The sequence below is a fragment of the Lolium perenne genome, chromosome 4, assembly GCF_019359855.2.
Source record: "Lolium perenne isolate Kyuss_39 chromosome 4, Kyuss_2.0, whole genome shotgun sequence".
NCBI lineage: Eukaryota > Viridiplantae > Streptophyta > Magnoliopsida > Poales > Poaceae > Lolium > Lolium perenne.
Window position 1 is genome coordinate 192,300,219 of NC_067247.2, and position 25,993 is coordinate 192,326,211.

At 45.2% G+C, this 25,993-nt stretch overlaps 1 protein-coding gene across 1 annotated transcript; it reads left to right on the top strand.

The window, feature by feature from the left end:
- Positions 1-523: 523 nt before the first annotated feature.
- LOC127347594 (uncharacterized) lies at positions 524-3,800 on the top strand. Its single transcript, XM_071829292.1, has 7 exons — positions 524-843; positions 932-961; positions 1,129-1,361; positions 1,580-2,495; positions 2,852-2,874; positions 2,994-3,041; positions 3,678-3,800. Exons 1-7 carry the CDS (start codon positions 837-839, stop codon positions 3,798-3,800), a joined length of 1,380 nt encoding a protein of 459 aa, XP_071685393.1. The 5' UTR covers positions 524-836.
- The last annotated feature ends 22,193 nt before the right edge of the window (positions 3,801-25,993 follow it).

The window sequence follows — 25,993 nt, forward strand, 5'->3', positions numbered from 1 at the left end:
GGGTGATGCCTTGTCACAGACATTTCAATCATTCAGCTTCAGACAAGGATCTGGCGCATACCAAGGACAAGTGTCGATATAGAACTGGTTACCTTTACAATCAACAAAATGATATAGAACTCCCTTTCAAAAAAAGAAGAAGATATTGAACTGGCTACTGGACAGTTGAATCCTGATGGGAACAGTTGTGCATTGTCAGAGCTTGTGGCGATAAACTCTTTCGCCAGATATATCCAGAGAACAAAAATGAATTTGGTAACGAACATATTCCAAATAAACAGTGTGAGTGCCTATTCTGTTATTCTAGCTTACGTGTATGGACTCTACCGATGGGCAATGGGCACCATATTCTCCAGTTTGGTGGAAATTACTTACCACAGAATCCATACCATCTCTGTGCCTGCCTTTGAATAAAGGAAAAATAGTTTTTCAAAAAAAAAAGAATAAAGGAAAAATATACAGAGAGGCGCCGCAGCTATCGCTCCCTGTGCGGCGGTTCGGTCACGATGGAAACTGCATCGCCTCCCTATAGGAACCGCGACAGCAGGTTAGTGACAACTACAAGCAACATGTTACTGACAACTACAAGCATCAGGTTAACGAAAATGCCTTTCCCTCTTATAATTTCTAGGAGTAGCTTCTGAATATTGATGCTGTATCCTGCTTTATCAAGCTGTTGTTATGCAACCTAAAATGACTGAAGTCAATGCAGCCAGACTGTTTATCATTGTTGCAGGATATGCTGGAGTCTCTTGGAAATACAAAATGATGCTGTATCCTGCTTTATCAAGCTGGTTTATCTGATGGGCTCCCTAAGTTCGTGAAGGCTGAAGGATATGCTGGGTAAGTCTATGCAAGGAAACGGAATATTGGAATCTATTGTTCTCCGTAACTGTAACCTCACTCTACTGAAAAAATGTTGGGTATGCAGATTGTACAAGGGGATTGTTCCACTATGGAAGTAAGTTTCTGTTCCTGCTTATTGTAACCAAAATTTTGTTTCATTCTTAAAAAAAAAAAATGTTTGGCCTCCTCGTAGACATCTGCTACTCTGATTCATATATAGATATAGATCTGCTGTTATAACTGTAATGCTGGTCACAACATGTCTGATGTCGCTGGTGATAGTTCTGTGCTGGCACAAGAGTATATTCCTCGCCATCGGGTTCATCGTGTTCTTCGGCACCATCGAGGCGCTGTACTTCTTGGCGTCGCTCATCAAGTTCAAGGAAGGAGCCTGGGTCCCGATCGTCCTCGCATTCTTTTTCATGATGGTAATGTGCATCTGGCACTATGGCACCATCAAGAAGTACGAGGTTGATCTCCAGAACAAGGTCTCCAACCTGCCTGCATTCCATCAGGTAATTTGCACATTCCTCTTCTTCTGAAGTTTGTTCAGGAGTGTGTTGACACCTACTGTACAATGTCTGAGTGTGTTGACATCAGACATGTTGTTGAGATAAGGTGTTCATTGTTGCTGACAAAGTACAGTACTTTCACCTAATACAGTAAGGAGTACTTTCAGATAATGGTGTTCATTATTGCTTCTTTTTCAATACATGTACTGTACAATCTGCAGGTTATTACAGTATCTCAGGATCTACAGCTTCAGCTCCAGCAGTTTCAGGAGTATGCCAGGAATGGGGTACCTGCACAGACTCTAACGGCTTCAGCAGTTGGTCTTCGACAGCAAGATCGTCCGCCTCCACTCCACCAGGGTCTTCCACCTCCACTCCTCGAGCTCCAGCGGCGCCAGTCTGCGAGAGGTCGCCGACGCGAAGGGTGGGAGGTCGCGAGCCCGCCGGCGTGGGCCTGTGAGCTCCACCGGGTGGCCCGTCGGCTCCAGCCAGCGAGGGGTGCGGGACTCCGCCGGCACCAGGCGGCGAGGGGCGAGGGACTCCGCCGGCGCCAGGCTGCGAGGGGTGCGGGGCTCCGCCGGCGCCAGGCTGCGAGGCGCGCAGGGCTCCGCCGGCGTCAGGCTGCGAGGCGCGCAGGGCTCCGCCGGCGTCGGGCTGCGAGGCGCGCGGGACTCCGCCGGCGCCAAGCTGCGAGGCGCGCGGGACTCCGCCGGCGCCAAGCTGAGCGGCGCGTGGATCTCCGGCGGCGGCGCGGAATTTCGGCGGCATCAGGCTGCGCGGGGCGCAGAATTTCGGCGGTGTCAGGGCGGCGCGATCCGCCGGCGGGAGTCCCCCGCTGCCAGGCTGCACGGGGCGCGGAACTCCGGCGTCGTCCGGGCGCGCGATCCGCCGGCGGGAACCAGCTGCAGCGAGCCCGCGAACGCGATCCGCCGGCGGGGGAGAGGCTGCACGGGGCGCGGAACTCCGGCGTCGTCCGGGCGCGCGATCCGCCGGCGGGAACCAGCTGCAGCGAGCCCGCCCAGGCGATCCTGGGAGATACGATTGGGGATGCGTTGGTGATGATTTCGAAATACAAAGGGTGGAAATGCAAAAGTTCATTTACACTAGCGCTCCGACATCTAATTCGTGACGGAGGGAGTAACTTGTTTTGTCTTCTGGCAAAACTATCAAGTATCATGCTGTTGGATATTTGGTAAACCTCTTTTACGACAGTGATATTAGAGGTCTCTTATTTTTTTTCCAGAACTTAGTGTTTTCATATGTCATATGTTTTCTATAATTTTACAAATAGCATTGATAAAAAATCCTTCGTCTAGAGATGAAGGGAATTATCTCCGCCAACCCCCTCTCATGTCTTTCCCTGACATTGAATCATTCTTTTGCATCGCTGGTCAGCATCTTATCTTTATGTGTTCGTGTCGGTCGTGGTGTGGCGATGTTTATGTTAGGACCCTGTGTAAACAGGTGTATCTGAGTTTGTATTCCATGTATAGGGTCGAAGTTCCCAGATTCCATTGTATCCAAAATTTTGCAGCAGTGGCTGTTGAATACATAAGCAAATATCCATATGAAATAATCCGTATAAGTAATTGATAAATCATGACTATGAAAATCTTTACTATTAAATTGAAACAGGTCATGATGGTTGGTGATGGTTCGTCCAACCAGCAACCCCACCCGAACGTAAAAAAAAAAGTAGTGTGAACCAACTCGATCGGGAATTCTGACCATGTTCCGGTTTAACAAAAACGTCAGCTCGCCTAGGGTGATCGAGTCCAGATTGCCGAACAATCCAACCAGCTCGGCCCAAAAATAAGGGTTGCACAATATCCAACAGGGTCGGCAATTCAGGCTGGATAAGAAAAGAGATCAACGTGCGCCAAGGCCTAATTCCCGTCCGAGGACCGCACAGCTTGATTTGATTTGAGCCCAGAACTTGTCAGACGCGTAGGAAGGAAAGAGATCAACGATAAAAAGCAACGAAATCAGCGGGATTTTTTTTTGCGGGCGTGCGGTTCTCCTTGTCCCTTCCAATTTTCCCAACAAAAGAAAGAAAAGAATCAGCTCTCATATCAGCGGATTCGACATTGAATCGTTCGAATCCATCGTCAATTGCTCGAATTTGTTGCAGCGGCGCGGACTGGTGTACCAATTTGTCTCTGTTTTTTCGATTGGCAAGCGTCTGGATTCAGTGCTAGCGATGGGGACAAGCACCCTAGCGCAGACGCAACTCGCAGATGCAGCGCGATGGCGGCGCGGCAGCGTAGCGGGATGCCCTAATCGACCGCAATAAGTTTATTCTGTGCCGTGGGTGTCAAGGGATTTAACTGGGCTGGCGGCGCTGTTGAAAGCGCGCTCCCAGTTACAGGCCTAAATCCAGCTGCGCAACGCTACGTCCTTCCTGAGTTTGGATTTGGCAGGTTGGACAGCGCCGGAAGTTGAAGAGCGCCGACGGACAAAGGAAACCCAGAATCAGCGGCGGCTTGATGGCTCAAACAAAGGGAATCATCGGTGATCTAGGATTCGTAGAGAGAGAAAGAGGATCGACCTAGAGCGCAGGATAGACAACGTTGTGTTGCGGATGGGTAGTTACCTCCACGCCACAAAATCAAATATGCACGGTTAGGCCGTACGTACGCAATAAGTGTCTAAACAAAACAAATTACTACTAAGTAAACACACCTCAATCAAAGACACCTTAAGTCCATAACACATGTATTGGCACTATACATAACAACACTTCAATAAAATATTATAACAGGCTAACAATTTAAATGAAACATATTAATTATTAAATATATAATTGCATTTATGCAAATTTTTAGTTCTCATTGTCATAAAGAAATATATAGACATGAGAGAAAGAAAGACGCAGCAACGCGCGGGCACTTAGCTAGTAACAAATAAACTAATCATGTAGACTAGTAAGATAGATGAACAGATCACGTCTAAACAAGATAAACCGATCGCATCTACCACAGAAAGTAGAAGAAGGAACTCTAACAGAAACTGAAAGAGAAACGACAAGATCACATACTTCGCAGCAGCGTCGTTGTCGCCCATGTTGAGGTTGTCGAAGAAGTTGCTGAGGTCCGGGAAGAAGTTGTCGGTGTGGAGGAACTCGTCATCCGATGACGACGTCGTGATGCCAGTAGTCGCGCCGGAGCGCTCCCCAAAAACCTGATTGCCCCTCACCCGTACAGGTTCACGAGAGGCAGGGTTCCGGAGGCCTACTGTCTCGGCAGTCGGTGCACGCCGACGGACGGGATGAGGAAGACGAAGGCGGCGGCGCAAAGAACTGGAAACAGGTAGTCGCATACGCGTCTGGTACAGACTAGGGTTGACTTCCGCGCTTATATAGTGCGGTTCGGGAAGGTCGTGGGACGCAGCCCACGTCCAAGTCGGCACAGCCACGATCCAGAAAAACCGGAAGGAAAAACGGCTGAGTAACGCGTCCGTTAATGACTCGAAATTGATTACACAATTAATTTCCCAAACAGCAAAAAGATAAGCTCGGCTCGGCGAGATTCCCGCAACCCGCGGCGCGTCGTGCGTGTCGTGACGAGGCGAGGCGGGCGGCGGAGGAGGAGGAGTGCGCGAGGGCTCTCTCTCTTCTCACTCACTTACTAGGACTAGAACAGTCCACCTTATATACCACTCCAACTCTCTCCCAACTAGCAATGTGGGACTAAACTTTAGCACCCACTAGTGCTGCCACTGATTATTAGAATGGGCCATGTGAGTTTCAGAATTTAATAATGGGCCATGGGCCAAAGGACAAATGCCCAAAATTCCAGCAGTGGCTTTTTTAATCGAGGACTCAACATGATGTCCTCGATATAGCTTCATGGGGCAAACGAACATTAGGTGTCATCAAGGTTATGATATATGGCCTAACTGGGTAAGAAAATAAGCCAACATCACAAGAGGATTTCGATGTGGTGGTGCTAATTGAGTTACTTCTCTAGAGCTACGGCGTGGAAGCCCTAGATCTTATCTTAGTCTGAATGTCTGATGTACTTGGTGACCATGGTTTCTTGCGTCGTTTCCTTATAGAAGACACTACTTGAAGTTTTCAGACATGAGATTCCCGCAACCCGCGGCGCGTCGTGACGTGACGTGTCGTGACGAGGCGAGGCGGGCGGCGGAGGAGGAGGAGTGCGCGAGGGCTCTCTCTCTTCTCACTCACTTACTAGGACTAGAACAGTCCACCTTATATACCACTCCAACTCTCTCCCAACTAGCAATGTGGGACTAAACTTTAGCCCCCACTAGTGCTGCCACTGATTATTGGAATGGGCCATGTGAGTTTCAGAATTTAATAATGGGCCATGGGCCAAAGGCCAAATGCCCAAAATTCCAGCAATCCCCCACAAACTCTCATTGGCACATCTCATCGGTAAGTTTCCAGAACATTGTTTTATATACCGGTATGTCGTGGAGACTGTTAAGTTGAACTTCCACTTAAAGCTTCATATTACACTAGATTGCAACTTGGATAGTGGACTATGCCTTGAACTACAAGTTTTCTGCTCACTAGCTTCATACAAAGCCTAGACCGATACTAGGCTGCCACGAGACTTCCTCGCGGGTTGGAGCTTATACGTCATACTCCAGGGCCTTTCATGAGTTTACTAGAGAGCACCCAACTCTCATAGATTGCGACGTTTAACAATCAGACTCATATAGGTGTGTTCTTCAAAAGATGTTCTGCAGGACAACATCTATGCTAAAATAAGCCACTTAGAACACATTAAGATAATTATCAACCTGCCATGCAGATTAGGAGAGTATTGCATCTTGCGGAGTGGTAAAATTGCTACAGGGATATATATACTCTCCTCTCAGCTGACCAACAGCTTGTCTCCCAGCTCTAATTCACGGGATCTCCGATCACATAGAGTGGGTTACCACCGTGGGCAGCTCATAGTGTGGGTCTCATACCCATCTCCCTCGATGCATTTTCTATCACATTTCGTGATAGTCCCTTTGTGAAGGGGTCTGCCAGGTTTCTAGACGTATGGATATAATCCAACGCTATAACTCCGGAGTTTCTCATTTTCCTGACAGTTTTCAGTCTCCTCTTCACATGCCTTGATGACTTCATATTATCCTTAGAACTGTTTACTTTGACGATCACAGTTTGGTTATCACAGTTCATAGGAATAGCGGGTATTGGTTTCTCAACCACAGGTAAGTCCATCAAAAGCTCACGAAGCCACTCTGCTTCAACAGTGGCTGTGTCTAATGCTGTGAGTTCTGCTTCCATAGTTGACCTCGTAATGATGGTCTGCTTGCAAGACTTCCAGGAAACAGCGCCACCTCCAAGTGTAAACAAATAACCACTTGTGGCCTTAGTCTCATCAGCATCAGATATCCAATTTGCATCACTATAACCCTCAAGTACCCTTGGATACCCAGTATAGTGAATGCCATAACTCGCAGTGCCTTTCAAATAGCGCAAAACTCTCTCAAGAGCATGCCAATGAACATCTCCAGGTCTAGACACAAAACGGCTGAGTTTACTTACAGAAAAGGAGATGTCAGGCCTAGTGGCGCTGGCTAAATACATAAGCGATCCAATGATCTGCGAATATCGCAATTGATCTCTAGCAATTCTTTTATTCTTTCGAATTATCACACTAGGATCATAAGGCGTTGGAGAAGATTTGCAGTCGCTATACCCGAAGCGACTCAGGATCTTTTCCACATAGTGGGACTGAAGCAATGTAATCCCACCATCGTCATCCTTCAGCAGCTTGATGTTTAAGATCACATCAGCTGCTCCCAAGTCCTTCATCTCAAAACAACGAGATAGGAACTCCTTGACCTCCTTAATCACAGTAAGGCTGGTCCCAAATATCAATATGTCATCAACATAGAGATAGAGAATAACTCCCTCGCCCCCACCATGGCGATAGTATACACACTTGTCAGCTTCGTTTACAACAAAGCCTTCAGCGGTTAAAGTTCTTTCAAACTTCTCATGCCACTGCTTAGGCGCTTGCTTAAGCCCATACAAAGACTTCAGTAATTTACACACCTTTCCTTCTTGACCATCTACTACAAATCCATCAGGCTGCTCCATATAAATTTCCTCTTCAAGCTCTCCATTTAGGAAAGCAGTCTTAACATCCATTTGATGAACGAGAAGACCATGTGAGGCAGCCAAGGAAAGTAGTACTCGAATAGTGGTCAGTCGAGCTACAGGTGAGTATGTATCAAAGAAGTCTTCGCCTTCTTTCTGAGTATAACCCTTGGCCACAAGTCGTGCCTTGTACTTTTCAATAGTACCATCGGGCCTAAGCTTTTTCTTGAACACCCACTTGCATCCTACAGGTTTGCACCCATAAGGACGATCAGTAACCTCCCAAGTTCCATTAGCTAAGATGGAATCCATCTCGCTACGGACAGCTTCCTTCCAGTAGTCAGCATCCTGAGATGCATAGGCTTCTGAAATAGAAGTGGGAGTATCATCCACGAGGTACACAATGAAATCATGACCAAAGGACTTTGCAGTCCTCTGTCTCTTGCTCCTTTTGGGAGCTTCATTGTCATCCTCCACAGGATTATCAAAGTGTTCTATAGCCATGGTAGGTTCAGGAAATAGTTCCTGAGTAGATGAACTGGGCATCTCCTGAATTGATGAGCTGGACGTTTCCTTCATAGGAAAGATATCCTCAAAGAAAGTCACATCATTCGACTCCATAATTGTACCAACATGCATGTCGGATACCTCAGATTTTACTATCAAAAATCTATAGCCAATGCTATGAAATGCATATCCCAGAAGAACACAATCCACGGTTTTTGGTCCAAGCTTGCGCTTCTTGGGTATTGGCACATTTACTTTCGCCATACAGCCCCAAGTTCGTAGGTAAGAGAGTTTCAACCTTTTCCTTTCCCATTCCTCAAACGGGGTAATGGTTTTGTTCTTTGTGGGAACACGGTTTAGGACATGACATGCAGTCAATATCGCCTCCCCCCACCATGCCTTGGATAGACCCGATGTATCTAACATGGCGTTAACCAAATCAGTTAGAGTACGGTTCTTTCTTTCGGCCACCCCATTTGACTGAGGTGAGTAGGGAGGCGTCCTCTCATGGATAATACCATGTTCCGCACAAAAAGAATCAAACTCGTTGGAAAAATACTCTCCACCACGATCAGACCTTAGCCGCTTGATCTTTCGATCAAGTTGGTTTTCTGCTTCAGCTTTAAAGATTTTGAAGTGATTAAGAGCTTCATCTTTAGATTTCAGGAGGTACACATAACAATATCGAGTAGAGTCATCAATTAAAGTCATGAAGTATCTTTTCCCCCTTTTGTCAATTCACCATTCATTTCACAAAGATCCGAATGTATAAGCTCCAGCGGTGCCAAGTCTCTTGCCTCCGCAGTCTTGTGAGACTTACGTGGTTGCTTAGCTTGCACACATACTTGGCACTTGGATTTCTTGACAATAGCAAATTTCGGAATTATATTCATATTCGCTAGCCGCGTCATGCACCCAAAATTAATATGACAAAGTCGTGAATGCCAAATATCGGACTCACTATCATTGCAAACGTGATTAACAATCTGAGTACATAAGTCTGACAAAGATAAGCGGAACAAGCCTCCGCACACATAACCCTTTCCAACAAATTGTCCACACTTGGAAATTACAACTTTATTGGACTCAAAGACCAACTTAAAACCATCTCGACATAAAAGCGATCCGCTAACGAGATTCTTATTAATGGAGGGAACGTGCTGCACATTCTTCAGCTGGATGGTCTTTCCCGAAGTAAACTTCAGATCCACCGTACCAACACCACGAACAGAAGCACGTGAGCCGTTTCCCATTAGCACGGAGGAAGTCCTTGCAACCTGATAAGAAGAAAACATAGACACATCAGAACATACATGTGTATTGGCTCCGGTGTCTATCCACCAATCAGGAGAATTACATACTGAAAGGACAGTAGGAGAAATACCGTACCCAACGTCCTTCATCTCAGTATCAACGCCAATAACAACATTTGCGGACTTGCCGCTGTTCCCACGCCGATCATGGCGTTCTGGGCAATCAGGAGCCCAATGTCCAGGAGCGCCACAAACATGGCAGTTCCCTTTCTTCTTATAAGGAGTCTTCCTCTTGAAGTTGGTTGAGTTTGAGGCTTTGTTCTTCTCGTCAAACTTGCCTTTTCCATTGTTCTTGTTCTTAGACTTGTGGGATTGGAAGTTTTTCTTCTGTACCACATTGGCACTAGAACCTCCCTCAAAACTACGAGCACGTGTGTCCTTTGCTCTCGCCTTCTCTTCCACATGAAGCGAGCCAATGAGATCCGAAACGGAAAACTCTTGTCTCTTATGTTTCAGAGAAGTAGCAAAGTTCCTCCATGAAGGAGGAAGCTTGGCAATAATGCCACCGGCCACAAATTTGTCCGGTAAGGTACACTTAAACTGCTCGAGTTCTTTGGCAATGGACTGAATCTCATGAGCCTGCTCAACCACGGAGCGCTCATCAGTCATCCTGTAGTCATAGTATTGCTCCATGACATACAATTCAGTGCCAGCGTCCGAGACCCCAAACTTGGCCTCGAGCGCATCCCACGCATCTTTACCATGGTCGAAAGCCATGTACGGGTCAACAATGTTGTCCCCAAGAATGCTGAACAAGGCCGCCTTAAACATGGCGTCGACCTTCTCAAACTTTTCCTGCTCCTCTGCAGAGAGAGGCCCCTCAGGTCTAGCATCTGTGGCGCTAAAACAGCCTAGGTTTGTAAACCATAGGACTGCCTTTGTGCGCCACCTCTTGTAATGCATACCATCAAAGAGGGGAGGTCGAGTAGCGGCAGCAACGCTGCTTGAATTGATTTGCCTAAAATCAGGTTTTTGGATTGTTGAATACATAAGCAAATATCCATATGAAATAATCCATATAAGTAATTGATAAATCATGACTATGAAAATAACAAATAAACTAATCATGTAGACTAGTAAGATAGATGAACAGATCACGTCTAAACAAGATAAACCGATCGCATCTACCACAGAAAGTAGAAGAAGGAACTCTAACAGAAACTGAAAGAGAAACGACAAGATCACATACTTCGCAGCAGCGTCGTTGTCGCCCATGTTGAGGTTGTCGAAGAAGTTGCTGAGGTCCGGGAAGAAGTTGTCGGTGTGGAGGAACTCGTCGTCCGATGACGACGTCGTGATGCCAGTAGTCGCGCCGGAGCGCTCCCCAAAAACCTGATTGCCCCTCACCCGTACAGGTTCACGAGAGGCAGGGTTCCGGAGGCCTACTGTCCCGGCAGTCGGTGCACGCCGACGGACGGGATGAGGAAGACGAAGGCAGCGGTGCAAAGAACTGGAAACAGGTAGTCGCATACGCGTCTGGTACAGACTAGGGTTGACTTCCGCGCTTATATAGTGCGGTTCGGGAAGGTCGTGGGACGCAGCCCACGTCCAAGTCGGCACAGCCACGATCCAGAAAAACCGGAAGGCAAAACGGCTGAGTAACGCGTCCGTTAATGACTCAAAATTGATTACACAATTAATTTCCCAAACAGCAAAAAGATAAGCTCGGCTCGGCGAGATTCCCGCAACCCGCGGCGCGGCGCGTCGTGACGTGACGTGCCGAGGCGAGGCGGGCGGCGGAGGAGGAGGAGTGCGCGAGGGCTCTCTCTCTTCTCACTCACTTACTAGGACTAGAACAGTCCACCTTATATACCACTCTAACTCTCTCCCAACTAGCAATGTGGGACTAAACTTTAGCCCCCACTAGTGCTGCCACTGATTATTGGAATGGGCCATGTGAGTTTCAGAATTTAATAATGGGCCATGGGCCAAAGGCCATGTAACACCCCAAATTTCAATAAAAAGAAAGTTAGAGATTTCCAGAATACAAAATTTCAAACCAACAAAAACTTTTCTTTTGCATATAGTACCATGCATAGGACTTGTGCATTTGAGTGATATGCTATGATGATTGTTATTACTTGTATTTGATATGCTCTAAAACCCTAGAGTGATCATGTGAAGATCACCAACCAAATAAATCAAAGAGGAAGAAAATTCATAGAAACACAAAACCCTAAAAACCCTCACATATGCCCTATGGCATTTTTATAAATTTTGACCCTAGACCTATTTGGTCTTCACCCTTAGTTGAATAATGTTATTAAACACTTATTACAACTTTTGGAACCAGGGTTGCACAATTCAAATGAATTTCACACCCATTTCCCACTCACATGTGATGATGACCAAATCTGCCAATTTTAGTCTGATCACCACTTTGAGCCCCTGCAATTCAATTTTCCCAAATCCATTCTTGCTAACTCTTTGCACCATTTCAAAGTCAACATCAAGGTGAACAACTTTGATGAAGACCACCCTGCCAAATTCATCTTTGATCACTAGCTATGCTCATCCAAAGTTGCAACTTTATAACAAGTTCAACAATCTTCACTTAGCCATTTTGGCCAAATTTTGAAATCTAATTTTTCCACCACCACCTCAATTCATCTCTGGTCATTTACAACTTATCTCCACCTTCACATATCACAAACTTTCCCCTTTTGAATTATTTCCAATTTGGATAATTTTGTATTTTCCAAATTTGAACACTATTCACACACTATAGCAAATAGTGATCTACTCAAACTAACCTACCCCAAATTGCACCAAATGGTTCCCCTGCCCCCTCTAACCCTAAAGGAAACATAGTGGAGCTAAGGAGGAGGAGCTAGATTGCATGGCATGGCCATGCCGGCCATGGCATCACCATGCCGAGCCTCCCCCTCTCTCCCTTGCTTGCCAACCCTGGCCCCCTCGCCACAGCACGCCACCACACTGCCTAGCCTCGCCTAGCACAGCCCTGGTCGAGGAGGAGCTCGACATTGGCCGGACGACGCGCGCCCACACACGCCCTGGACGCCGCTCGCGTCGCGCGTGTGCCCGACGCGGACACACACTGGCCACGTGCCGCGCCACCACCACGAGCACGCCCTGGCCTCCCTGACTAGCTGTTGAGCACGCACGCGCCACCAGGATGTCGCCAGACATGGCCAAGACCACGACCCGTGCCCGCCGCCGCCGGAGACGATGACGCGATCCCGCGACCAGCACGGCAGACACGGAAGCAATGCGTCGCCTACAGACGCCGCCCGACCGCGCCGTTGCCACCTACAGATTCACCTGGACGAGGAGAACACCGTAGCACCCTTGCCTAGCCCAACACCTCGTCGGAACCGCCGCACCTCGGTCGACTTCTTCACGGCCACGCCGCACCCTTGGCCATCTATAAATACGGCGTTCCCTGGACGAAGTTGAGCACACCATCTCGTTCACCATCCTCCACTGCTTCTCCTCCACCCAACCACTCGCTCGATTGTCGCCGGAGCTGCTCCAATTTGAAGATCGGAGCCCGCCAGTACCGCACCTCGCCGCCATCGATTGGAGCCGATCCAGGAGTTGCCGCCGGTGCCAGGAGCTTCGCCGTCGTCCACATCTACATCACGCACACTGCCAGCCACCGCGGGAGCCCTGGTTAGCTCTCCCACCCCCTAGGCTCGCCGCCAGAACCTCTGCTTCTCGCCGGAGAAGACGACGACCGTGCGCCGTTGGATCGCCTTCTAATCCAACGCGCCACGTCGCTCGTACCGTTTCGGGTTTAAACGCCCACTGACGGGTGGCCCCCACCCAGTCAGCAGGCCCGCACGCACTGGATGCGCTGCTGGGCCGTTTTCCTCTGTTTAAACCGTTTCGGCCCACGTTGGTTTCCCGCCGGCCTGTTTAATTCAAATTTGATTTAAACATTTTCCAAACAATCCAATACTGCCCAAACTTTGAAATTAAATAGTTTCAAATTGGCTAAACCAAATTTAGTGAATTTGCTATTGTTGGAAAGCCACTGAAATTCTCTATCCAATGCCACTGGCCTCATGGTCAATTTCTTTGTAGAATTAATTTGACAAAAATAACAAGCTAGGGACTTTTCCCTATTCAAATAATTCTTAAAAATCAACCAAAATAGATATTAAGTTAATTCCAACTCTAATAGCTCACTTTTGACTTACACTAATTGTTTATGCAATAAAATGGTGTGGTCACTTTGTATGATCATGCCATGGTTTAGTGAATGGATATTTTGACTAGTTTAACTAGTTGATATTGTCCAAAACTATTAAAGTTAAATGGTGTGAAGTCTTATACTTCATTTAAACTTGTCTCACATGAATTCATGGGATGTTTGGACCCCTGGTTCCAAACTCTCTTATATGAATTTCTTGAGATTTAAATCAAATATAGTGTTTTAAATGGTATGAGGTGTTCCACCTCATTTAAATCATTCTACCAAGTGATGATGATGATGAACATTTGATTTAGGTCAATATGAGTTCATCCATGATTGTTGGAGAAATTAAATCTTAAGAAGATTTCAATGAGAGGAAATTATTTCTCAAGAACCCTATGGAAACTATCATCTACATATAGAATCCAAATTCTATTTTAAATCCCACAACCCATGCACCCTAGTTTATTTATGTGTGTGCATAGAATAGTTTGTGTGTTGATTTGTGATGTGTGGAATAGCCATTGAATTAGTGAGTAATTATACTCGTATTCAAATTTAGACGGTAGCACCGGAGAGTACGCCGAAGAAGAAGGTTGCTACCAGGAGGAGGAGGAGGAGGAACAGTTTGAGAACTACCAAGGCAAGCTAAAATACTATGCAAGCTTTTATTCTTGCAAGGTGCAAAGCCCCTTGGGGCATGGCACCATGTTTCTGATCCTTTTCTTATGTGAACCCATCCCAAGTTTTTACTTGTTTTCTAAATGATTTACTTTTATAGTTAACTTTGGTCAAAGTACAAGTTGGATACTAGAGTAGTGAGTTAGTCTCTTCCAAGCAAAGCAAGGTAGCACCCCTCATGACATAGAGCTAGTGCTAATCAACTAAACTTGACTACTCTAGATGGGAATCTTGTGTTTTTGAAAGAATTTTGAAACCTTGGAATGAAGATGCATTCCATTGAATGATTTTTGAAGGTGAATATGACCAAGAGAAGATGGTGATTTTTGATAAAACATGATGTGGTTTGAATGCGATACCTTTCCAATTATCAAGTACCCCCACAATACCTGATTATGGGTAGGGCTTAACTGGAAGTTTATGCGTCTTAGTATGGGTTCCCTCTAAACAAGCGTCATCGGGGTTATGCCGAAAGCTGCCTCTACCACAAAAAGAAACAATACGATATGATGCGAAACGAGGTGAATGTCCGGCCCAAGCCCTGTGCAGTTCCCAGGCTGACTGACTGTCTTCACTGGGAGGCCAAGCTCATGGGGAGAGGTGCTCATACTAGGGTTCGTAAGTGAAAGGTTATGGTTGATGATCCGCGTACTGTGTTACGATTATTCGGGGAAATCCCGACGGATGAAATCAAATGTTGTGGCACAAGTGTGCAACCTCTGCAGAGTGTAAACCTATTCGAATAGCCGCGTCCACGGTTACGGACGGTTGGAAAGGCCATACAGTTTCCAATGTCATATCTTTGAAAATGATGTGGAAAGGTGATGGTGAAATGACTTGTGGTGGATTGAATTGAAATCATCACTTGAATGGTGGGAATGACACTAATGTTCCCACTGGAGTTAGTTAGCACTTGAGTCAGCTTTTCTCAAAACTTTGTGAACTAAAACTAGCTTTATGCAAATAAACTAGAGCTTAGCAAACCCCACTAGATTGTCTAGCACTTACTTTTAGTATTAGTTTGCGAGTACTCAACGTACTCACGGCTTTGTCCCTGGCTATTCAAATGGCCAGAGTATGAAGAAGAACAAGGAGATGACCAGCAGGACGCCTACGACAACTAAGCGCCTTCCGACGTCAAGCGTTGGCCTGTGGACTCGAGAGTCCTTGTTCTTACGCTTCCGCTATGTTGAACTATGAACTTGTGTTATTCGTTGATCAATAGATCAACTACTCGTGTAATATGGATCATGTGATTCCAATTTGTAAGACTTATGGTTTGTAATGAATGATGACTGTGATACTTAACTATTATGCCTCGCAACAACAATATTCCTGGGATTGCGATGTATGACATAATAGGCATTCAGACTTAAAAATCCGGGTGTTGACAGGCCAAATGCCCAAAATTCCAGCAGTGGCTTTTTTAATCGAGGACTCAACATGATGTCCTCGAAATAGCTTCATGGGGCAAACGAACATTAGGTGTCATCAAGGTTATGATATATGGCCTAACTGGGTAAGAAAATAAGCCAACACCACAAGAGGATTTCGATGTGGTGGTGCTAATTGAGTTACTTCTCTAGAGCTACGGCGTGGAAGCCCTAGATCTTATCTTAGTCTGAATGTCTGATGTACTTGGTGACCATGGTTTCTTGCGTCGTTTCCTTATAGAAGACACTACTTGAAGTTTTCAGACATGATATTCAAGATGAAAACCCATCCCTGGCCTTCGATGGATGAATATGGAGATGACGGTATTTCTGTGTTGCTTTCTACTTATAGGTAATGCTCTCAAAGAATCTTTTTACTCATGTAATTTCAAGGATAGGATGTTGCTTGTTGTTGCACGCCCATTGTAGCTTCTGCATGATATTTTCATGGCAAGTCTTTTTCTTTTTCTTTTTTGACTATGATCCTCACCGGCCTTGAACACATCACCAACCACATCCAATATTACACCCAGAGAGTCCCATCCAACAAATCACAGCCATTAACCCAACATATCCAACGCATCGATTCTATTCCGTGATGCGGCCGGACAACACCCTGATACGCGTACAGCACGCGACCGTTGGGAACCCCAAGAGGAAGGTGTGATGCGTACAACGGCAAGTTTTCCCTCAGTAAGAAACCAAGGTTTATCGAACCAGTAGGAGCCAAGAAGCACGTTGAAGGTTGATGGCGGCGAGATGTAGTGCGGCGCAACACCAGGGATTCCGGCGCCAACGTGGAACCTGCACAACACAACCAAAGTACTTTGCCCCAACGAAACAGTGAGATTATCAATCTCACCGGCTTGCTGTAACAAAGGATTAGATGTATAGTGTGGATGATGATTGTTTGCAGAGAACAGTAGAACAAGTATTGCAGTAGATTGTATTCGATGTAAAGAATGGACCGGGGTCCACAGTTCACTAGTGGTGTCTCTCCCATAAGATAAATAGCATGTTGGGTGAACAAATTATAGTTGGTCAATTGACAAATAGAGAGGGCATGACAATGCACATACATGATATGATGAGTATTATGAGATTTAATTGGGCATTACGACAAAGTACATAGACCGCTATCCAGCATGCATCTATGCCTAAAAAGTCCACCTTCAGGTTATCATCCGAAACCCTTCCAGTATTAAGTTGCACTACTAGGAAAACGCCTATAGGTGGAGGCAATATGTGCCGGCGCACCACCTTGCACGTGCGCCGGTGGAAAGTGTTGCCGGCGCACCCCTTTTCCGCCGCGCCGGCGATGGACCTATACTGCCGGCGCACAAAAAAAATTAGTGCGCCGGGGATAAAATTCGAAGAGAACTGGCCGCCCCCAAAAATTCTGGGCACCTTACCCCCGGCGCACCTCTATGGTGGTGCGCCGGTGGTAGACAATTTACCACCAGCGCCCCCACATAGAGGTGCGCCGGGGTAAGTTGCCTAGATTTTTCTCTCCACCCCGTAATCCCCTTTTCAGTTTTCGAAAAAATAATAGAAAATGATAGAAAATTCAAAAAATAAAATCCTTTGAAATGCCCATGTAATATGTGATCTAGTTTTAGGGAAAATTTGAAAATTTGAATTTCGATGTATTATGCAAAATGGCATCATCTTTCGGTAAAACGGGATTTCTGGTTGCATACGACCTCCGATGAAAAACTTTTTTATATCAAAATCGATCTACTCGAAATTTCCTATTCGAATTCAACGGCCTACGGCCGTTTGGAGAAAAAATGGATTCGTCAATTGGAAAACAGAAACAGGACTTTTTTGAGGTTTAAGATTTGGGTGGAAAAAAAAGAAAAAATACCCCCGGCGCACCACCCTACTTGGTGCGCCGGCGGTAAGGAGTGCTATATAGGCACAACTCAACCCGCGGTGCTCACTTTCCCCTTCTCTTTTCCTCCTCCTCCTCCTCCTCCTCCTCCTCCTCCTCCTCCTCCATCTCCTGCTCCTCCTTCTCTATACCGAGCTTCTGCGGCGGCGAGCTACTCCGGCGACCTACTCATCCTCCTCCTCCACCGACGGCCACGACGTCCTCCGACCTCCTCCACCACCTCCAGCCTCCTCGACGTCCTCCGGCCTCCTCCAACATCTCTGGCCTCCCCCATCACCGTCGGCCACCTCCACCACCTCCGGCATCCTCCGGCATCCTCCACCTCCTCCGGGCTCCTCCACCTCCGGCCTACTCCTCCTCCTCTGGCCTACTCCTCCTCCTCCTACACCGGCCCGCCAATCTTGGGAGCTTCCAGCATCCTCATGCACCTCATGCACCTCCTACACTGGCGCATAGACGACAACCACGGTTGACTAGCTAGATCTAGATCTAGATCTAGATCTGGATCTAGATTTGAATTTTTTTTGTTTTCTTGTATAACTTACCGCCGGCGAACTAGACAGGTGCGCCGGGGATAACGCGAGATACCGCCGGCGCACCGACTGGTGCGCCGGCAATAACGCGAGATACCGCCGGCGCACCGACTGGTGCGCTGGCAATAAGCTATTATCACCGGCGCGTTCGCACCGGCGGGCTCTTGGTGCGCCGGCAATAGCCCATTTTGGTGCGCCGGCAATAAGCCTTTTCCTAGTAGTGTTGCAAACAACAGACAATTGCATTAAGTATGGTGCGTAATGTAATCAATAACTACATCCTCGGACATAGCATCAATGTTTTATCCCTAGTGGCAACAGCACATCCATAACCTTAGGGGCTTCTGTCACTCCCCCAGATTCACGGAGACATGAACCCACTATCGAGCATAAATACTCCCTCTTGGAGTTACAAGCATCAACTTGGCCAAATCATCTACTAGTAACGGAGAGCATGCAAGATCATAAACAACACATAGATTGATAATCAACATAACATAGTATTCTCTATCCATCGGATCCCAACAAACACAACATATAGCATTACAGATAGATGATCTTGATCATGTTAGGCAGCTCACAAGATCCGACAATGAAGCATAATGAGGAGAAGACAACCATCTAGCTACTGCTATGGACCCATAGTCCAGGGGTGAACTACTCACTCATCACTCCGGAGGCGATCATGGCGGTGTAGAGTCCTCCGGGAGATGATTCCCCTCTCCGGCAGGGTGTCAGAGGTGATCTCCTGAATCCCCCGAGATGGGATTGGCGGCGGCGTCTCTGGAAGGTTTTCCGTATCGTGGCTCTCGGTACTGGGGGTTTCGCGACGAAGACTATATGTAGGCGGAAGGGCAGAGTCGGGAGAGTCACAAGGGGCCCACACGCTAGGGCCGCGCGGCCAGCACCTGGGCCGCGCCGCCCTAGTGTGGCGCCGCCTCGTGGCCCCACTTCGTCTTCTCTTCGGTCTTCTGGAAGCTTCGTGGCAAAATAGGCCCCTGGGCGTTGATTTCGTCCAATTCCGAGAATATTTCCTTACTAGGATTTCTGAAACCAAAAACAGCAGAAAACAGCAACTGGCTCTTCGGCATCTCGTTAATAGGTTAGTGCCGGAAAATGCATAAATATGACATAAAGTATGCATAAAACATGTAGATATCATCAATAATGTAGCATGGAACATAAGAAATTATCGATACGTCGGAGACGTATCACACCCACACTAGGTGATTCCCCCACTAAGGTAAGTTAAAAAAATCCACGCTAACGCACGTTTAGCGAACGAGCAGTTATTCTCCATCCCAGGTAACATAGCCATCCCAATTGCCGCCGCACCCTTCCATCACCGCCATAGCCTTCCTGCTCCTTCTAGGCTCCTGCCGCACCCCTCCCAGGAGACCGTTGAGGATGCAAACTTTCGCCCTCGCCATCACCGATGCCGCGCCTGCCTCCGTCCGGGGCGAAAGCCCGTGTGCCGCCTGCCCACTGAGCATCCACGCCGCCGTGCCTGCCTCCGTCCGGCGCGAAATCCCGCCCGCCGACTGTCCGCTGAGCATCCGCTCCGCCAAGCGCCGCGAGAGCCTATTCTGTTAGTTTTTGTAATGCCCATTCTGTTAATCCATCCTTCAAGCTGGGCTGATCATCATGTCTATTGTTGGACAGTACAGTATTTTGTAGCCCCACAAACGGCTATACTCCCTCCGGTTCATATTAATTGACTCTAATATAGATGTATTTAGACACATTTTAGTTCTAGATACATCCATATTGAAGTCAATTAATATGAATCGGAGGGAGTAGTATAATCTGTACCCACCCAACCACAATAAATATCCCATTGCAGAAGGTATTGTTCTTTAAAGAGGCATATATATTGATTGCAAATTGTTATAAGATATTTTCATGTTGGTTCTGCAATCTGCTTGTAGGCTTGACTCATCTTGTTTAGCTTACATGTTCTTCCGAGTTTCAAGGGCCAGAGTTCTGACGTTTACAAGGAGGAATCTCTTGTAACAATAAATATGTATGTGCTGGCAATGATTCTGATTACCTACATAATAATGGTGTATATTTTCGGATGTAGATTATATCAGTTGCCATATTGTGTATGGTGATGTTGTAGCTTGTAGCTTATATCAGTATTTAGCCACATCGGAGCAAGGTCAAAAACCTTTTTTTTTTTTTGCCATATTGTGTATGGCGATGTTGTCCTTGTTATAAAGATTCTCATCAACCTTTCGTACACATGTTTCCTACTAGATTTAGGCTAACCATTTCATTTCTCCCTTCATCTATGAGTTTTCGGGTTACAAGATGCAAGATGCAGAAACAGATATCGTATGTTGCTTCAAACAGTTATCCTATAGTTTTCTTTAATTAAATTTGTGGCTTGCTTGCATAGAAAAATAAATGATGAGTGGTTCCTTTAGGCCCAAATTTTAGCATTTGTTTGGAACTAAAAGAAGATGTAGATGAAGAAAGACTATACAAATAGGTCCAGCAAACAACATATACGTTATAGTACTCACTACAACTTTCTCAAAATTACACGTGTGTTACACGTACACGATTACTAGTTAGTAATAGTACTCACTACAACTTTCTCAAAATAGGTCGAGCTGCATCCCTACGCCTGTTCAGCGTACTGCGGCGTCGAGCCTCCCTTCATTTGTTCAGCGGCATGCGGCGTCGAGTGGCCCAGTAACGCCGATCGTCAAGGCTGGACCAGCAACGCCTATGGGTGGCAGTGCAGCTGCGGCTCGACCAGTGCTGCACGGCAGTAACAACGCCATGCAGGCGCCCAGTGTCACACCGACATCCTCGACGATCACGTCGATTGCCAAGGTGCATACATTATCTGTTGTATGTCAGGATAATAACTTGTCTGCTGTGCATTTTAAATAATTGCCTCATGATTCACAGGGAGAATCTCTGTCTTTTTCTACTCCGGTTGGTATGCATAAGGAGGTGCCGACTAAAGTTTTTTATACTCAAGAGCAAATTGTTGCTTTCGGGGGGATTCAGGAGGAGTCGAGGCGTGATGTGCGGTCGAGTGGAAGACTGCGGACTCAGCCTAATGCCGACATGACGCAAATGGATAGGGCGATGATGCTCGCCAAAAAACGTGCGGAAGCGCCAGTGATAGGTATGTCTATACCTATACCAACTTCTATTTTGTCTTTTTCCGATGATCAAATTATTGGTGCTGCTCAGTCCTTAGGGGTTTCTTTGGGTAATTCTCTCTATGAGTGCACTAAGGCAGCTAAGTTAATAAAAGATACTGAGTTACAAAGATCAATAACTTTATTAAAATGCAATGACCAATTAGGCAAAAATTATGATGATGCTTCCTTTTGTTTGGCAGTATCACGAGCGTCGGACTTATGTGATGATTTAGAGGCGGAAGAGGAATTCTTGAGAGATGGTGACTGATACGTCTCCGACGTATCGATAATTTCTTATGTTCCATGGCACATTATTGATGATATCTACATGTTTTATGCATACTTTATGTCATATTTATGCATTTTCCGGCACTAACCTATTAACGAGATGCCGAAGAGCCAGTTGCTGTTTTCTGCTGTTTTTGGTTTCAGAAATCCTAGTAAGGAAATATTCTCGGAATCGGACAAAATCAACGCCCAGCATCTTAGAATCACGCGAAGCTTCCAGAACACCCGAGAGAGGCCAGAGGGGGGCCACTGGGCCACCAGACGCCAGGGTGGCGCGGCCCAGGCCTTGGCCGCGCCCCCCTAGTGTGTGCACCGTGTGGGTCTCTTAGGCTATATTTCACAGAATACTTATTCACTGTTATGAATGGCATAGCGAAGTGCTTATTTATATCTCTTTATGATTGCAATGTGTTTTGTATCACAATTTATCTGTGTGCTACTCTAGTGATGTTATTAAAGTAGTTTATTCCTCCTGCACGGTGTAATGGTGACAGTGTGTACCGTGTAGTACTTGGTGTAGGCTATGATCGTGATCTCTTGTAGATTATGAAGTTAACTATTGCTATGATAGTATTGATGTGATCTATGCCTCCTTTCGTAGCGTGAAGGTGACAGTGTGCATGCTATGTTAGTACTTGGTTTGGTTATGTTGATCTGTCATGCACTCTAAGGTTATTTAAATATGAACATCGAATATTGTGGAGCTTGTTAACTCCGGCATTGAGGGTTCGTATAATCCTACACAGTTAGTGGTGTTCATCATCCAACAAGAGGGTGTAGAGTCTAGCATCTATTTATTTATTCTGTTATGTGATCAAAGTTGAGAGTATCCACTAGTGAAAGTATGATCCCTAGGCCTTGTTCCTAAATACTGCTATCGCTGCTTGTTTACTGTTTTACTGCATCTCTACTGCCCGCAATATTACCACCATCAACCACACGCCAGCAAGCACTTTTCTGGCGCCGTTACTACTGCTCATATATATTCATACCACCTGTATTTCACTATCTCTTCGCCGAACTAGTGCACCTATTAGGTGTGTTGGGGACACAAGAGACTTCTTGCTTTGTGGTTGCAGGGTTGCATGAGAGGGATATCTTTGACCTCTTCCTCCCTGAGATCGATAAACCTTGGGTTATCCACTTAAGGGAAACTTGCTGCTGTTCTACAAACCTCTGCTCTTGGAGGCCCAACACTGTCTACAAGAATAGAAGCTCCCGTAGACATCAAGCACTTTTCTGGCGCCGTTGCCGGGGAGGAAAGGTAAAAGGCACTCATACTCCGGTTCAGTGTAACAAGATTTTTCTGGCGCCATTGTGTGTGTGCTCGAAGCTATTTCCTTTAGATCCTGCAATTGTATCTTTTTGTTTCTTGTTTACACTAGTAAGGCATAATGGACAACAATGAGCTTCTTATTCTATTTCCTGATTTAAGACATGGATGGTTTGATCCGAAAATTAAAAAAACCCATGGAACATATTAGTATGAACACTTTGAACACTATTGTTGCTAATGCTATGGAAAATTCTAAGCTTGGGGAAGCTGGCTTTGATGAGCATGATCTTTTTAGTCCCCCGGGAATGGAGGAGAAAATTTACTTTGATGATACTTTGCCTCCTGTTTATGATGATTATAATGATAGTAGTCTTTTGGTTCCGCCTGTTATGGAGAATAAATTTGATTATGATTACAATATGCCTCCTATATTTGATGATGAGAATAATAATGATAGCTACTTTGTTGAATTTGCTCCCACTATTACTAAAAAAATTGATTATGCTTATGTTGGGAGTAGTAATAATTTTATGCATGAGACTCATGATAAGAATGCTTTATGTGATAGTTATATTGTTGAGTTTGCTCATGTTGCTACTGAAAGTTATTATGAGAGAGGAAAATATGGTTGTAGAAATTTTCATGTTACTAAAATGCCTCTCTATGTGCTGAAATTTTTGAAGCTACACTTGTTCTATCTTCCTATGCTTGTTACTTTGCTCTTCATGAACTTGTTTATTTACAAGATTCCTATGCATAGGAAGCATGTTAGACTTAAGTGTGTTTTGAATTTACCTCTTGATGCTCTCTTTTGCTTCAACTACTATTTCTTGTGAGTGCATCATTAAAACTGCTGAGCCCATCTTAATGGCTATAAAGAAAGAACTTCTTGGGAGATAACCCATGTGTTTATTTTGCTACAGTACCTTTATTTTATATTTAAGTCTTGGAAGTTGTTACTACTGTAGCAACCTCTCCTTATCTTAGTTTTGTTGCATTGTTGTGCCAAGTAAAGTCTTTGATAGTAAGGTTCATACTAGATTTGGATTACTGCGCAGAAACAGATTTCTTGCTGTCACGAATCTGGGCAAAATTCTCTGTAGGTAACTCAGAAAATTATGCCAATTTACGTGAGTGATCCTCAGATATGTACGCAACTTTCATTAAATTTGAGCATTTTCATTTGAGCAAGTCTGGTGCCTCAATAAAATTCATCTTTACGGACTGTTCTGTTTTGACAGATTCTGCCTTTTATTTCGCATTGCCTCATTTGCTATGTGGGATGGATTTCTTTGTTCCATTGACTTCCAGTAGCTTTGGGCAATGTCCAGAAGTGTTAAGAATGAATGTGTCACCTCTGAACATGTGAATTTTTGATTATGCACTAACACTCTAATGAGTTTGTTTCGAGTTTGGTGTGGAGGAAGTTTTCAAGGGTCAATAGAGGAGGATGATACAATATGATTAAGGAGAGTGAAAGCTCTAAGCTTGGGGATGCCCCGGTGGTTCACCCCTGCATATATCAAGAAGACTCAAGCGTCGAAGCTTGGGGATGCCCAAGGCATCCCCTTCTTCATCGACAACATTATCAGGTTCCTCTAGTGAAACTATATTTTTATTCCATCACATCTTATGTACTTTACTTGGAGCGTCTGTTTGTTTTTGTTTTTGTTTTTGTTTGAATAAATGCTTGTGTGGGAGAGAGACACGCTCTGCTGGTTCATATGAACACATGTGTTCTTAGCTTTTAATTTTCATGGCGAAGGTTGAAACTGCTTCGTTAATTGTTATATGGTTGGAAACTGGAAATGCTACATGTAGTAATTGGTAAAATGTCATGGATAATGTGATACTTGGCAATTGTTATGCTCATGTTTAAGCTCTTGCATCATATACTTTGCACCTATTAATGAAGAAGTACATAGATCTTGCTAAAATTTGGTTTGCATAATTGGTCGCTCTAAGGTCTAGATAATTTCTAGTAAAGAGTTTGAACAACAAGGAAGACGGTGTAGAGTCTTATAATGTTTACAATATGTCTTTTATGTGAGTTTTTGCTGCACCGGTTCATCCTTGTGTTTGTTTCAAATAGCCTTGCTAGCCTAAGCCTTGTATCGAGAGGGAATACTTCTCATGCATCCAAAATCCTTGAGCCAACCACTATGCCATTTGTGTCCACCATACCTACCTACTACATGGTATTTCTCCGCCATTCCAAAGTAAATTGCTTGAGTGCTACCTTTAAACAATTCAAAATTTATTACCTCTGATTTGTGTCAATGTTTTATAGCTCATGAGGAAGTATGTGGTGTTTATCTTTCAATCTTGTTGGGCAACTTTCACCAATGGACTAGTGGCTTCATCCGCTTATCCAATAATTTTGCAAAAAGAGCTGGCAATGGGATTCCAAGTCCCAAATTAATTAACAAAAATAGACACTCCTCCATGGTATGTGATTGTTGGACGGCACCCGAAGGATTCGGTTAGCTATGGCTTGAGAAAGCAAAGGTGGGGAGGAGTGTCATCATAATAAAACTAAAATAAAAAGGCACTCCTTCATGGTATGAGATTGTTGGCAGGCACCCGAGGATTCGGTTAGCCATGGTTTGTGAAAGAAAGGTTGGAAGGAGTGCCACACAAAAATAAAATAAAATGGGAGCCGCTCTTTGAAGGTTTGTCTGGCAAGGGGGTTAGAGTGCCCACTACCATTCGTTGACAACAACAAACACCTCTCAAAACTTTACTTTTATGCTCTCTTTATGTTTTCAAAATAAAAGCTCTAGCACAAATATAGCAATCAATGCTTCCCTCTTTGAAGGGCCTTTCTTCTACTTTTATGTTGAGTCAGTTTACCTATTTCTCTCCATCTCAAGAAGCAAACACTTGTGTGAACTGTGCATTGATTCCTACATACTTGCATATTGCACTTGTTATATTACTTTACATTGACAACTATCCATGAGATATACATGTTATAAGTTGAAAGCAACCGCTGAAACTTAATCTTTCTTTGTGTTGCTTCAATACCTTTACTTTGAATTATTGCTTTATGAGTTAACTCTTATGCAAGACTTATTGATGCTTGTCTTGAAAGTACTATTCATGAAAAGTCTTTGCTATATGATTCATTTGTTCACTCATGTCATTTACATTGTTTGGATCGCTGCATTCATTACATATGCTTACAATAGTATGATCAAGGTTATGATGGCATGTCACTCCAGAAATTATCTTTGTTATCGTTTTCCTGCTCGGGACGAGCAGAAACTAAGCTTGGGGATGCTGATACGTCTCCGACG